The sequence below is a fragment of the Caretta caretta genome, chromosome 6 (assembly GCF_965140235.1).
Source record: "Caretta caretta isolate rCarCar2 chromosome 6, rCarCar1.hap1, whole genome shotgun sequence".
NCBI classification, from domain to species: Eukaryota; Metazoa; Chordata; order Testudines; family Cheloniidae; genus Caretta; species Caretta caretta.
Genome location: NC_134211.1, coordinates 94,074,928 through 94,091,180, shown reverse-complemented (window position 1 = coordinate 94,091,180; position 16,253 = coordinate 94,074,928). Strand labels below are relative to the sequence as shown.

At 37.4% G+C, this 16,253-nt stretch overlaps 1 protein-coding gene across 1 annotated transcript in view; it reads left to right on the top strand.

The window, feature by feature from the left end:
- The window catches only part of GTF2A1 (general transcription factor IIA subunit 1), a 35,369-nt gene extending 23,440 nt beyond the window's left edge, over window positions 1-11,929 (top strand). The window contains exons 8-9 of the mRNA XM_048855424.2: window positions 2,870-2,959; window positions 7,572-11,929. Of these exons, the coding sequence (XP_048711381.1) occupies window positions 2,870-2,959; window positions 7,572-7,679 (198 nt within the window). The 3' untranslated portion in view covers window positions 7,680-11,929. The remainder of the gene's footprint in view (window positions 1-2,869; window positions 2,960-7,571) is intronic.
- The last annotated feature ends 4,324 nt before the right edge of the window (window positions 11,930-16,253 follow it).

The window sequence follows — 16,253 nt, the reverse complement described above, 5'->3', positions numbered from 1 at the left end:
TGTGTGCTCTATTAATATTGTACAGTGTTAACTTTTAAATCAGAATGTCATACAGTGCTAAGTCAAATGCCTTTCAAAAGTTTTGTAGTATATCTACAGTTACCTATATCAACCATCAGGGTGGATTTGATTTAAATCACTAGCCAGGAATACTCAATTTAATCATGGTTTTCTACATAAAAGTGCATTCCTGTTGGTTGTTATAACCTTAATACATATTCTTCACAATTCAGAGGTAGATGTAGGTTTCATATTTAGAAGGTACACGCTATATGTTTTGAAACAGTGATTTATATTGAAAACTTTTCAGATTAGTTTTACAGCTATATCAGAAAATGATTGTTTGATTATTTCATTTACCAAAGGTAATTGAAGCAGATAGTTCACCTCCCAATGACTTCATAAATATCTCCAATTCAACAGGTTAATCATTAATATTTGGAGCATTTTCTTGCCATGCTGTATTAGGAGGAGATCACCAGACGGACATTTAAATTGTTTTATTTAACTAAAACAACAATGTTATGTAGTCTGGATTTTTTTCTTCAACAGAAAACATAATATTTTAACAGAAGAAGCATATGTCCCTCACTTCCCACATTTATCTCCAGACTTTTTCTCCTTGTCCAGATCTATTCTGCCCCAAACAATCTTCTATTCATTGAACTTTTTGAAACTTTGCACTTTTAAAGAGAGGTAAGGAATTGACTCCGTGTACACAAATTTGCAGAGGGAAAATAGAGTTGAGGTCTGTTGTTTCTCACTTCTATATATTTATTTATTTTAAAAAAATTTTGCTGTTAACAATCATGTTACCTCTGGAGATGCAAATCTACAGTTTGAGAACTGCAAAACTAAACATCTCTGATGGTATCTTCGAGACTGAGCACTGAGTCTCATTGGGTAAATACAAAGATTAACCTAAGTAATCTATACAAAAGCCTGTGAAACCCCGTAAGATTGGGTCCCTAATCCATGAACTATTGGAACTCATTTACAAAACTTTTCTTAAACATTACATGAATATATTGTCTCACACTATAGAAGTAGAATTTATAATCCCTCTTCCATGATGAAATATCTTTAGAATGTATCCTAATTAAAACTATCTTTAGACAGGATTTTTCCCTTCGTTTTTATTAAAAAAAAAATCCGATTTAAAGATTTTTTTTTAATCATTTATTTTTATCTACCCTGTCAACCATACGCCTAATCTCACCAAAGAATGAAATCAGCTTTGTTTGACAAGAACTGTTTTCCATAAATCCTTGTTGACTGGCATGAATTATGTTCCTGTCTTTTAATTCTTTATCAATTGACTCCTGTATCAGTGTTTCCATTCCCAGGATTCATATCAGGCTCCCTGGAGTATAGTTACCTGGGTTATCCTGATTGCCTTTTTTTAATATTGGCAAAATATTAGCATTGTTCCAGTCTTCTGGAATTTCACTTATATTACAAGATTTATTAAATATAACCATCAGCAGGCCAGAGATCTTATCAGCAACATGTTGCTCTAGCCTCCTCTTTTCACTGTTATCAACCTGCTTTATAAGGAACTACTTCCAGTTCTGTGCATCAGGTAGGTCACTTTAATACATCCACCATCTGTGAGGGTGGAGGAGGTAGGGCATCCTCTGGTACAAAGAAGCGTGTTTTCCTTCTTGGATTGAAAATAATAGTATACCAGCTAATCAAGAGCTAATATCATGGTTGATGGGGATTTAAACTTGCCTTGCCCCAGTGCCTCTTATAATTAACCCATATAATGAGAAAGCAATGGCGAGGGACTGCATGAGACTTTTTTAGGAAAAGGATGTTTCATGTTTTCCGTAGTGATCTATCAACCAGTGATTTAAAACATATGCTGTTTACATACGATTATAAAAACCCATTGAAACGTCGCTGGAGTGTTCTCAGTATAGGCAAATGCCAAAGTCATTTTGGAAAATGGGACTTGGGCACAGTAACATTTGGAGCTGCCCTGGGATAATTTATGAATACGGGATAATGTACTGGTTATTGGGGTATTTACTGTATGACTGCATTGGTTTAGCTGAACAGGAATCTGTCTGATTAACACAGGCAAGAAGAAAAAGAATGGTTCAACATAAGCCACCCCTCAGCAACCACTACAGTTGTTAAGGGACCATGTCAGAAACATTGGTTCTGCGGACTCTTGTATAATCTCCTGCTGAGTCTAGAGGGCTGGTTTTAACCAGAAGGGCTTAAAGCCCAGAAACACAGAGGAACAAAAGAACTATAGCAGAGGGGTTGTTGTCGGGGAGCCAGACTGAGACACAGGTATCTGCTGGGGTATCTGGAGATGCTAGGCCTGCCTAGGTTACCATCAGGGAATGGGTAGCTTTTTGGCAAGATAAACATGCAGGTAGGCTATTTCTTTCTTAAAAGCTTTGTTCCAGTTGGTAAAATAAACAATACTTTTGGTTTAAGAAGGCTTTCTGCTCATTATATTCACCACTGGTCACTTGACTCCAAAGGGAAAAAATACAGGTGCCCAAACTCAATCAGACCAATTAGGTAAGAACAGTTCGTATGTAGGATACGGTAGCCCAGGCATAGTCTGGGAGTGGGAGAATTGCAAACTGTCAATCAAAGATGGGTATAGGCACCCTGATAAGTGAGGTGGTGCACTCTAGAGAGACTAGAAGAGGGGGACAGATGTCAAGCTAGCCCTGTAATTGTGACAGGCACATCAAGTTTTTACCTCAAAGCCTCGTTCTCCCCACACTGAAACCCTCATTCATGTTATAACCAGAGTTTATTTTCATGCAAAAGATCAAAATATCTATAATCTTAATAGATGGGAGTCAGTTTATCATAAACTATTTTCAAATGTTTCTTTTAGGAGCCCCTTAATAGTGAAGATGATGTGAGTGATGAGGAAGGACAAGAGCTGTTTGATACAGAGAATGTTGTCGTATGTCAGTATGATAAGGTAAAATCTCTAAAAACAGAATTTTTATGAATGTCACGTTTATTTGTTCCTGTTTCTCTGCTTCCCATCAAATCATGAATTTAAGCTGTATTTGTGTGTGTGTATACATGGGGCTATATAAATGTCTTAATATTTAGTGTGATCTGATATTGTATAATGTTTTTGTATTATATTTTAACATGTGAAATTAACTATGTTTTCTATTATCTCCAACTTGTGTGTCTACTTGCGTCTCAAAACTCTGTTATAAGCAAGGCTCAGTTAAAATTAGTGGTTGAACTTTTTTCTTCCAGACTATCTTACCAGTGTGCCTGAAAAGGGATCACTTCTTCGGGTTGGCCAGTGTCAAGGTTCCTTCCCCACGCTGAAGTCTAGGGTACAGATGTGGGGACCTGCATGAAAACCTTCTAAGCTTACTTTTACCAGCTTAGGTTAAAACTTCCCCAAAGTACAAACTATTTTACCTTTTTCCGTTGGACTTTCGCTGCCACCACCAAACGTCTAACCGGTATTATTATGAAGAAAGAGTCCATTTGGAAACATCTTTCCCCCAAAAAATCCTGCCAAATCTTACACCCCCTTTCCTGGGGAAGGTTTGATAAAAATCCTCACCAATTTGCATAGGTGACCACAGACCCAAACCCTTGGATCTTAAGAACAATGAAAAAGCAATCAGGTTCTTAGAAGAAGAATTTTAATAGAAGAAAAAATAAAAAGAATCACCTCTGTAAAATCAGGATGGGAAATACCTTACAGGGTAATTAGATTCAAAACATAGAGAATCCCTCTAGGCAAAACCTTAAGTTACAAAAAGACACAAAAACAGGAATATCCATTCCATTCTGCACAGCTTATTTTCTCAGCCATTTAAACAAACAGAATCTAACGCATATCTAGCTAGATTACTTACTAAGTTCTAAGACCATTCCTGTTCTGTCCCCGGCAAAAGCATCACACAGAGAGAGAGAGTTTTGTTTCTCCCTCTCCCCAGCTTTTGAAAGTATCTTGTCTCCTCATTGGTCATTTTGGTCAGGTGCCAGCGAGGTTATCCTAGCTTCTTAACCCTTTACAGGTGAAAGGGTTTTTCCTCTGGCCAGGAGGAATTTAAAGGTGTTTACCCTTCCCTTTATATTTATGAGAGCAAGTCAGGGTATCAGTTGATGCCAGGTATGGAGGGTTTTGTATGATGTGGACAGTTGTCTACTGAGACAAGAGACTAAACAGCCGTCCGAAGAGAACAGTCTTTGGCTGCTATAACCCTGGATTGGAAATCACAACACACAGCCTTTCTTTTCTATATTCAGCTAGCAATCCCCTGGGTAACTAGGTTCCTGTATAGTGGCTAGCTTTTTTTAAGAGCCTTGGACTGGAAATATGAGATTGGACAAATAAAAAGAAAAAAATCAAAAGATGTAGAATCAGAAAACCCCAAACTCAGTGCAGGCTAGCAGTGGTGAGATGTTCAGGTGGATTTCCCTCCTTTGTTGTTTGGCTGAAGACTGGATTCATAGGACCACAGTGTATTGATTACATGAAAAAGGCCCTTTTTACAGTGCAAAGAACTGAAACTTGAATGAAAAAAAAATTTAGACTTTCCAAAAAACAGGAAAAATGCCTGAAGTTGTAATGTTCATTTACATCCAAACCCTAGACCCTGCTCTAAGTGCAGATTCAATATGAGGGTAGATAGGCTGGTTGAATTTTGTTCCTATATTTTCTGGTGTTTTGAAGTAGGTTTGTGCTTAATCTTCTCAGCAGTGTGGGTCTACTAGATATGTTCCAGTTTTGGTACTGCGCCGTTTAACAATTTCACAGGTGAACTACTGGTTTGGATAGCTTTATTAGATTCTTCAGAGGATGGGGCACACTTAATTAGACTAGAATGCAAATTCTCATAACTTGGCCAAGCAGGTTTCCACAAATTTACCTGCTGACATTTCAGTCTGGTGCATTTCACTTCAGCTGTCATCTTTAATGATTTTTGGCTAATCTTGTGTTAACATACTAACAGAATCCACCAGAAAGTCTGCCAAGTAAAATAAGCTCCTCTACCTGGCAAGTAGTAAACACTGGACTCTTTGAAAACGTGGAAACTTCACTTTCCTTTTGTGGAGGATAGTGACAAATTAAGCTATTTGCGTGAGAGAGAAACTCTGGGGGTCTTGTATATTCACTACTCAGAGCTTGACACACTTTCTCTTACATTACTTTTGTCAAAGAAAAAAATCCTTTGGGCAGCTGTGAATCTGGAAAATTGTGTGTTCAGGTGTTCTCTCATTTACTGTGTTGATGGGTAAAGTATTTTGAATGAATGATGAAAAGCCTATTTATCCCTAAAATTACTATGTATGTATGTATGTTGAGCTAGTTGGGCAATTAATGTAATTTTTACCTTTTAAGATACATGTGGCTAAGCCCACTTGCATGGTACAGTTTGGCAAGTGACTGTACACTTAAATATCTGGGATGAAAATAGGCCTGCAGTAGAACATATCATTTTAATCAAATTTTTACAAGATACCAGATATCCTTTGTGTGGGCATATTTAATTAATCAAGTCAAAGTATACAAGAAATAAATGTATAGTTCGTGTAGCTTGCAGCCAGAATTGAATGATCAGTTCTTTTAGTTGTACTGTTCTTACTGTATTCTGGGAACGGCCGGGTGTTCAATTTTTTGTGATTCAGTTGATAATTAAATTCACCTAGTGACTCGTTTTGAAAACCTTTTTTTTTACTGGTGTCCATAGTTACTAGTTTCTCTTGGAGAGTCCAGTTCATTCTATTTTTATTTTAGACTACTTTTGCCTTAGTTGTCTTTTTGTTGTTGTTACTGTTTACTAAGGGGAAGACTTTTTCCTAAGGCACAAAGGCCAGTCAGGCACCCAGCTCCCACTTGTCTTTGAAAATCTCCCCTTATTTGTATCCTATTAGCACCTGGAAGCCTCTGTAAAGAATCAGGTCAAGGCATGCTATACATCAGGGATTCCCCTCCTTTTTCTTTGAGGCCCCTGACATGCTATAAAAACTCCACGGCCCACCTGTGTCACAACATCTGGCTTTCTGCATATAAAAGCCAGGGCTGGCGTTAAGGGATAGCAAGCAGGGGGCACCGCAAAGCTAAGTTTTGCAGGCTTCTCCTTCAGCCCCAGGTGGCAAGGCTCCAGGCTTCAGCCCCATGCTGTGATGCTTTGACTTTCTGCCCCAGACCCTAGAGAGTCTAATGCTAGTCCTGTTTGGCAGACTCCCTGAAACTGGCAGACCCTCCCTAGGGGGCCCTGGACCCTTGGTTGAAAACCATTGCTATACATGATGAAAAGAAGGCCCCGGACAGAGAGCTTACAGTTGACATAACTTAAAAAAAACCAAAAACCTAAAATAAAAGCAAACTAATCAGGCACTCCCAATACAGTAGAACCTCAGAGTTACAAACAGCAGAGTTATGAACTGACCAGTCAACTGCACATTTCATTTGGAACTGGAAGTACATAATCAAGCAGCAGCACAGACAAAAAAAGCAAATACAGTACAGTACTATTTTAAACATAAACTACTAAAAAATAAAGGGAAAACAGCATTTTTCTTCATAGTAAAATATCAAAGCTGTATTAAGTCAATGTTCAGTTGTAAACTTCTAAAAGAACAACCATAATGTTTTATTCAGAGTTAGGAGCATTTCAGAGTTAGGAACAACCTCCATTCCTGAGATGTTAATAACTCTGAGGTTCTACTGTAAAACTCTTCTTAGGACAGAACAAAACTATCCTCCACCACAAACAGCAGCTCCTATCGAGGCCCTTCCTCTTCAAAAGCCTGAGTAAATAGATAAGTCTAGCAGTGTGTCTTGGAGGTCAGATAACTCTGACCACTCAGACCAAGGAGAGCAGCAGCCTCCAAAGCTGAGGGCCCTTCAGAGAGAACACTAGTCTGGTGGCTCCCTCTCTTTTACATCCGGAGAAATCCAGCTCCGGTGTTTCTGACCTTAGCTGCAGCGCTGCGGCAGGGAGAAGCAAGTTCCAACCTTGTATTAGGCCTATTTCACTTTCCTCCTCTTTTTCTGCCAGAGATCAGCAAGCAAGGTGGGTTGTACGCAGAAGCGGGGTTAAACAAATGATGGTAAAGGGTCAGAGCTGTATTGCTGCCTCATTCACCTCTTTCATCCAGGGCTGGTCAGACAAATTGTCTCCTATCTCTTCAATATAGTGAGTAAAAGCTGGAATTGTGCTGCTTCCACATGGATTTCTACATTCCCAGTTCCAACAGGAAAAGGGTATTTCATGTTAGAGATGTATAAAGATTAAATTACCTTCCTCTCTCTACATAAAATGTGTTATGTGCCTTGGATTTCACAATTACTATGGATACAGGGTTTATTTATGGCTCCTGTGGGAACTTGCCCTTGGCTAGAAAATGAGCCACAAATGTTGCCAGATGTGCAATAACACTTTTTTTTAGGTCAGATCCTGGGTTTAGATCTCCATGCATACATAATGATCAGTTATGTGACCAATCATTATCTGGATTTTCTTTTCCTAACTTGTCAGTTTAGTCCTGAAGTTGCTACTTGTTTCTGATACAGAGTACTATTTCAGTATGTATATTTTGTTTTTTAGATCCATAGAAGTAAAAACAAGTGGAAGTTTCACCTCAAAGATGGCATAATGAATCTCAATGGAAGAGATTATGTATTTTCCAAAGCCATTGGAGATGCAGAATGGTGAAGTTTTTAAGACAAAACAAAAAACTAGAAAAAAAGAAAAAATCAGAAAGGTTGAGACTTGGACATAAACTTCAACCAAAACTTACGTCTGCACATCAGAAAAGAACAGTACCAACAAAACTACCGCAACAAAGGTAGAGCGTGGCAACATAGACACTACTTCAAATGGGCAAGCCATGGAACTGTAGCAGCTAGCATTGTCTGGGATACCTTAATTATCAATTCTATATACAGGTACCTGCAGCTGGTAATTAGCATGTAAGGCTTTGTCTCCCTGTTCCTCCCCTTGGGTTAAGGTTTTAAAATTTCTTCCACTGAACTGAAGGAACTCTTCCCTTTTGATATACTCGTAGTCTGACAATGCTTATGTGTGTACAAATCTTTGTTTTGAACACTTCCTTTTGGTAGTGAGGGTGGTCAGAATATTGTTTGAACGGTGTGCAGGCTTTGTACAGAAGAGTAAGAATTAAGGTGATACATTTTAATTATCTTGTATAACAAAAATATTTTTAATTCTGCTATAGTCATGTATAATTTTAACTACAGTTAATTTTCTCAATTCTTCTCCCATAAACAAATTTTCATTCCTAGCAGTTACAAAATGTAAAATGATTACTTATATTTTCGAGCCATTTCAATTTGACATGAATGACTCTTTTCAAAAGTGCTGAGCACCTGTAGCTCCTTCTGAAAACTCAAACCACTTACTTTATTTTTAAAAACATTCTTGGCATTTGAAGTGGTTCAGCCTCACGGAGCTCAGAGGACTCTGTGGTAGCTTTCCTTTACTTCTTTAAAAGATCAGTGTCTTGGAGACCTTGCAAATGAAAACTCCAGGTATTTTGATCTCTTAGTGTATGCATTCCTCCAACCACTTACTACATTTACAGCCCAGGCATCCATGAATACTGTTGGACAAATACTACAGGAATGGCTAAACTGGATAAGGGAAAGTATATATACATATATATATATATATATATATATATATAGCCATTTATACCTTACCTAAAGTTCTGCTAATCAGGAAATAGAGCTTAATTGTAAAATACCCTGTAATTTTAAAGTATATTCTTATTGACAAGTTAAGATGTGTTGCAGGGAACCTGTTTAAAATCTCCAAGTGACATGGTTCTGCTTGCAATCAGGCTTTCAGGAATGGAGTTCCTGCTGCAGCAGAGAAGAGGGAATTGGAATTCTAGATCAGACATTTCCAACGAAGGAGTGAGCATGCTTTATGTGGTTCCCCATTACAACTTAATGTTCTTACTAGCTACCTGAAAAGCAATGAAAAGAAGGCAGAGGAAGTCAAATGTAACTCAAATTAGGGAGAACTGCAGAAGCAGAAACTTTACCCACTACTTCTTGGCTTTTGTTCTTGCAAAATGAAACTTTTAAAATAGTTTTTAATGAAATCACAAGTGTATTTAATCAGCACTGTATATTAACTGCCTTCTGTCTCCCTTACCTGTCTTTCGTTACTGATCTCCAAATGCATTCATAGTCTCAGTAGCTTACAGGAAATGCACAGCACATTGCAAGGAAGAAATCTGAGCAGTTACATATGTTTTTGCACCTGTGGTGTTACTAAATAGAACGAAATTGTCCTTAATTCACATGTAGAGCCATATGTTTATTAGTAAACCACCTGATCTGCATACATTGTAAATGTCATTAAAGTTCAGTTTCTGGTGTTACTAACTCATAGGTAATTAATGCTCTACTCATTTAGGATACAAATTTGGCTCTGGACTTCAAGGTATCTCATGCTGAGTGGCGTTTTCTTTTTCTCTGTACAAAGCAGAAATTTTGTGGTTTTTTTTTTAATGTGCCACTATACTTTTAAAGCATATGTGATTACAATGAAATCAATTACTTATCAACTAATTATTACCCTTGCTTCTCTTGTGTATCTTTGAGTAGTGTTGATGGCTATCACGAGTAGATTCATAGCCTTTCAAATTACTTAAATATGGACTTAGAACAAATCCCATATAGTGCACAAATCAACCAATGAAACCCCTTTAGCTACAGATTCCTGTTTATACTACTGGAACCCAGATTACTGTACAAGATATTTAGTCTCTTCTTACATTTAGGGTTCTTCACCCACATGTTTAGAGCAGACATTGCATAGCCTTTTTATTTATTTTAAGGGATACCACAGCTTTAAAGATGACTTAAATTTAGTTTATCTCTAAGGATGTTTAGAAACCATCTGTACATGCACAGTGTCTTGCAAATTAATTATGGTATGCTTGGCAGATGAGGGTTTTGGTCTTTTAATACAAGTACCTGTGAAGTCTTCTGAAAGCCAGTCAAATATAAACATACCAAACTGTGCTCTTATTGCTATGTCAAGTGTTCCTTTTTTAAATCAGAAAGCATGTTTTAATTTCATTTTATTGTAGCAGCTTGCTGTAAGAATGTAGTTTGCTTAATTTTATTATTGTACTTGAATTTTAATCATGGTTTTAATGTTGTAATTGAACAGACCATTTCATTAGATTCCATTCCTTTCAGAGGGCAAGGGATTCCCATGTTCATAGTTTTTAAATTATTAATTTTTTTTCTTGAAAGTAGAAAATAGATTTTTCATTTAAATAGTTCAGTATTATGAAGGCAATTAACGGTTTCAAGAGGGCTTATGTTTAGATTTGCACAGATAACAGAGCACCTTTTTTGACTTTAAGATGGAAAAAATAGGGACGATAACTTCATGGTTAAAATATTAACCTTCAGGGCTAATGGAAATTTACAGAGCAACTGGACAAAGTTGGGAGTCTTGTGCCTTCTCAATTTGCAGATATTCCTGCTTTGTCAGCATGATGATACTCGAGGTCTATTGGATTCCTGAGACAGTAGGTGTCCTGCAGTGCTTCAGTCATAAATAAACATTTTAGCTCTAATTATATTGGCTTTTTAGTGTGTGCAATCATTTAATAAAAACATCAAAGTTGAAAAGGAATAAAAATATGTTGTCTGCTAAGGAGATAATAGAGACTTAGTCACATAAGGAACTTTATATTGGACTATTTAAATAAAATTTATAACTTTATTCTCTCCTGCCCCCAATGTTAGTGGCAAAATGTCTGAGGTTTCATCCACCTTTTTCCTGCATTGTAATTTCAAGCTGCTTTTTGACCTGAGTATTTTCCTATCAACAGATCATGACAAGTATAAAGATTGTGGTCGCAGGTTTATTCTCTAAGGGATTAGATTTGGTTCTGAAGCACAGTTGCTGGAAAAGAGCGAATAACATACTAAATGTGATCTAACAGTTTTGTATCAGTGTGGTTTTTTGTTTTTTTCTATTTTTAATGCAGTGTAAGTAAACTTTGCTGGGTTTCAGTTTTGTTTTGTGAAAGTAACTGTATCATCCATTAATACCCAAAAGCAATTATGTCACCATAAAACGCTACCAGGAAAAAATTTTGTTATTCCAATGCAGGAGAAAAATGAGACCCTTTTCACTAGAGTTCACTTTGAAGTTTGTCTTCCATTTGAAAAAGTTCCTTTTTTGTTGTTTTGCAGGATGCAATAAAATGTTTAAGAATTAGACCTGTGGCTTTAGGGTACTGCACACTGTGGATTTTTATTGGGTCGCCTTATACAGCTTTGCAATTTTTTATAAAGATTTAATTCAAAGTTGTTTCAGATCTTGAGTTTAGTGGTTACAAAAGACGGGGGAAACTTGTATGTTGTTACATTTGTGTCTTTAGTCTTGATTTCCTATTATTCTGAGTGCCTGGGGCATATGTACAAGCCAGGCCTTTTTTTCATGCAAATCAAGCTACTGTTGCCTACTCTTTTTCATGGTTCACTTTTTTAAAATTTAGTTTGGATTGGATACTGAGGACAAAAAGGAACTTTTTTAAACAGGAAGAACTATTTTGGATTAGCTACATGTGTAGCCATCCAAAGTTCACTTGTTCCAGCGTGCATAGGGTACTAATAAAAATATGGGGAAGGGGAACGTCCTTTTCTGCTGTTCTGAGCTACTATTGTCAACTGCTGTTGTACATATACTGTTATGTGTAAGGGGGTAAATATATTTATTATGTTTGTAAAATTCATTCTGTACAATTGCAGATCAAGGTTGCTCTTCTGTGATATACAGGATATTATGTTTCAAAGGCCATGCTTGGAATACAATTAGAGAACTTAGTATTTTGATGTACTAAGACCTATTTTAAGTTTAATATTTTGCCTTTGCAAAAACTTTAATTAAAGATGTTATTTAAAAAATAAGCTTGCCATTTTATTTACTATTTTCTGATGCATTAAATAGTTACACATACACAATTGTTTTAACGTGGACAAGATTCTTTAAGTATTTTCATAATATAGTGAATTCAAAGCAAGAAAAACACAGGTGTTTCCCTTTTAATCACTGAGGTGAACTTGCTGCGTAGTCTCTTCCATTTAACATGGCTCACAATGTTATGAGAAGTCAGCTTTTCATTTTGAGGTTGGAGGTTCAGATTTAACAGTCTTCTTTTGCTGGTTACCTAAGCAAGACTTACACCACGACCTTTAGCGAAGGAAAAAAGCAAATAAAATAGCCCAGTACACCTAGATACTTAGTCTGAAGAACTAGAAATGCAAGATGAGCTTTGGATGCAAAAGTTTTTTCTGAACATAAGCATCTAGCTTTGGCAAATGCATTTCACTAGTGAAGTCAGTATTTCCAACCTGACCAGATGACATATCTTTAGTCCTTGGTGAAATGTAAGTCTCTTAAGGCTAATGGTTATCTTGTATCAGCATCATTAAGTTTATTTTTAGATGATAGGACTCCACTCCAAAAGCAGTATTACTAGGGCTGTCAAAAATTAATTGTATGATTAATTGCACTGTTAAATGTTATTATTCCATTATTGTTTATTTAAATATTTTGGATGTTTTGTACATTTTCAAATATATTGATTTCAATTACAACACAGAATGCAGAGTGTACAGTGCTCACTTTATTTTTGATTACAAATATTTTGCACTGTAAAAACAGAAATAGTATTTTTCAATTCACCTAATGCAAGTACTGTAGTGCAGTCTCTTTATTATGAAAGTTGAACTTACAAATGTAGAATTATATACAAAACCTGACTGCATTCAAAAATAAAACAATGTAAAAGTGTAGAGCCTACAAGTCCACTCAGTCCTATTTCTTGTTCAGCCAATCGCTCAGACAAACAAGTTTGTTTACATTTGAAGGAGATAGTGCTGCCTGCTTCTTGTTCACAATGTCACCTGAAAGTGAGAACAGATATTTGCATGGCACTGTTGCAGCCAGCATCGCAAGATATTTACATGCCAGATGCGCTAAAGATTCATATGTCCCTTCATGCTTCATCCACCATTCCAGAGGACATGCGTCCAGGCTGATGACAGGTTCTGATCAATAACAATCCAAGGCAGTGCGGACCAACGCATTCATTTTCATAATCTGAGTCAGATGCCACCAGTAGAAGGTTGATTTTCTTTTTTGGTGGTTCGGGTTCTGCCGTTTCCACATCAGTGTGTTGCTCTTTTAATACATCTGAAAGAATTCTCCACTATCTTGTCCCTCTCAGATGTTGGAAGGCACTTTAGAAGCTTAACCTTGGGTCGAGTGCTGTAGCTATCTTTACAAAATCTCACACAATTTGGACTTTCTTTGCATTTTGTCAAATCTGCAGTGAAAGTGTTCTTAAAATGAACAACGTGCTGAGTCATCATATGAGACTACTATAACATGAAACATATGGCAGAATGCAGGTAAAACAGAGCCAGAGACATACAATTCTCCCCAAGGAGTTCAGTCACAAATTTTATTAACACATTTTTTAAACGAGCGTCATCAGCATGGATGCATGTTCTCTGGAATGGCGGCCGAAGCATGAAGGGGTATATGAATGTTTAGCATATCTTGGCAGGTAAATACATTGCAATGCCGGCTACAAAAGTGCCATGTGAACACCTGTTCCCACTTTCTGGTGACTTTTTAATAAGTGGGCAGCATATCTCCCGTAAATATAAACAAACTTAGCGACTGGCTGAACAAGAAGTAGAATTGAGCGGACTTGTAGGCTCTAAAGTTTTACATTGTTTTGTTTTTGAGTGCAATTATGTAACAAAAAAATCTACATTTGTAAGTTGCATTTTCATGATAGAGATCACACTACAATACTTGTATGAGGTGAACTGAAAAATACCACTTTTGTTTATCATTTTTACAGTGCAACATATTTGTAATAAAAAAATATAAAGTGAGCACTGTACACTTTGTGTTGTACTCTGTGTTGTAATTGAAATAAATATTTTGAAAAAGTACAAAAACATCCAAGATATTTAATAATTTTCAATTGGTATTGTTTAACAGTGCAATTAAAATGCAGTTGTGATTTTTTTAATCATGATTAATTTTTTTTGAGTTAATCATGTGAGTTAAATGTGATTAATAGATATACGTATAGATCTAGGAACAAAGAATGTACCCAATACCTAGAAAATGGGGGACTGTATCCTGGAAAGCAAGGACTTGGAAAAGGATTTATTGGTCACAGTGGACGAGCAACTGAAGATGAGCACCTAATGGAATGCTTTGGCAAAAAGAACTAATGATCCTTGGATGTATAAACAGGAACACAGTGTTGGTGAAGCCAAGAGAACATTACTATGTAGTGTATGTAGAAGTGTATGTTTCTGGCGTTCATGTTTTAAAAAAGTATGCTGAAAATTTGAGAGAGTGCAGAAAATAGTGACAAATTATTAGAAAGCTTGAACAAATACCTTTCCTTGTAAGGAAGGATAAGATTTTATAATGGTGAAAGTTTGTTTGTCTTCCCATTCTAGCCCCCAGAGTCTTCCTTCTCAGCTGCACTTTGGTGCACAGTCACAGGGAAAAGTAAAATACTGTGATGTTTGTTAAAATTCACACATTTTGTTCTTCCAGGTGACTTTTTGCAAAATGCCTGTGCTGCCAACTCTCATCTTAGGCATTTATTCTCACTGTGCTGTTGCTGATTTGAAAGGCAGAAGGTTGAAGTAATGTAGGATAGAATATGCTTTGGGATTTCATGGGATAATACTTACCCATCTGGTTCAGCCCATCTCCAAGAGCAACTGGATACACTGTGGAGGTGGTAGAAAGATGATAGACAAAGGAACATTCTTTCCCTGAAGTCTTCCTGCTGGATGTTGCAAATTAGAAAGACACCTGTTGCTGAGCCTAATTATCTTTTCTGTCATTTATACTACTTGTTTTATAACAGTGTTAATGTTGCTGTTATATGTCCAAAGGCCTAGGATACTGGGGAGCTACAGTGGTGAAGCAGCTGAGGAAAGGAAAGTGAAATCTGAATGGTAAAGACTTGCACTTGCAGGACAGCCTGTAGCTCTGTAAGGGCTAACTCTCCCATCAGCTTCTGCTTTAAACATTATTCAATGGATCAACCCTTTGTTCGTTTTCCCTTTGAGAGAAGAGAAGGAAGAAGAGAAGATAGTTATCAGCCATAATAAAAATAACCCAGTCTCACAAGGTGGAAAACAATCTATGCTCCAACCTGTAAGCTTGATCTGAGATAGTGAGTTTGAGTCTCATGTTCTGAAAGAGAAGGACCTTAAGTCTGAGACTACAAGGCTTGTGCTACTAAAATGACATGCTTGGTTTATCTTTACTGACTGCTTCTGTGTAAGGAAAAACAGGCTAGTACAGAAGCATAATTACTAATCCCTATAATAAAGTAGGGAGTCATCAGCTCCCAAACAGCCCATCATCTACAATCATAGAATATCATGGTTGGAAGGGACCTCAGGAGGTCATCTAGTCCAACCCCCTGCTCAAAGCAGGACCAATCCCCAACTAAATCACCCCAGCCAGGGCTTTGTCAAGCCTGACCTTAAAAACTTCTAAGGAAGGAGATTCCACCACCTCCCTAGGTAACCCATTCAGGGTTTCACCACCCTCCTAGTGAACTGTTTCAGAGTAACAGCCATGTTAGTCTGTGTTCGCAAAAAGAAGCTCACGAAAGCTTATGCTCAAATAAATTGGTTAGTCTCTAAGGTGCCACAAGTCCTCCTTTTCTTTTTCCTCCTAGTGAAAAGGTTTTTCCTAATATCCAACCTAAATCTCTCCCACTACAACTTGAGACCATTACTCCTCATTCTGTCATCCGCTACCACTGAGAATAGTCTGGATCCATCCTCTTTGGAACCTCCTTTCAGGTAGTTGAAAGCAGCTATCAAATCCCACCTCATTCTTCTCTTCTGCAGACTAAACAATCCCAGCTCCCTCAGCCTCTCCACATAACTCATGTGTTCCAGGCCCCTAATCATTTTTGTTGCCCTCCGCTGGACGTTTTCCAATTTTTCCACATCCTTCTTGTAGTGTGGGGCCCAAAACTGGACACAGTACTCCAGATGAGGCCTTGCCAATGTCGAATAGAGGGGAACGATCACGTCCCTCAATCTGCTGGCAGTGCCCCTACTTATACATCCCAAAATGCCATTGGCCTTCTTGCAACAAGGGCACACTGTTGACTCATATCCAGCTTCTCGTCCACTGTAACCCCTAGGTCCTTTTCTGCAGAACTGC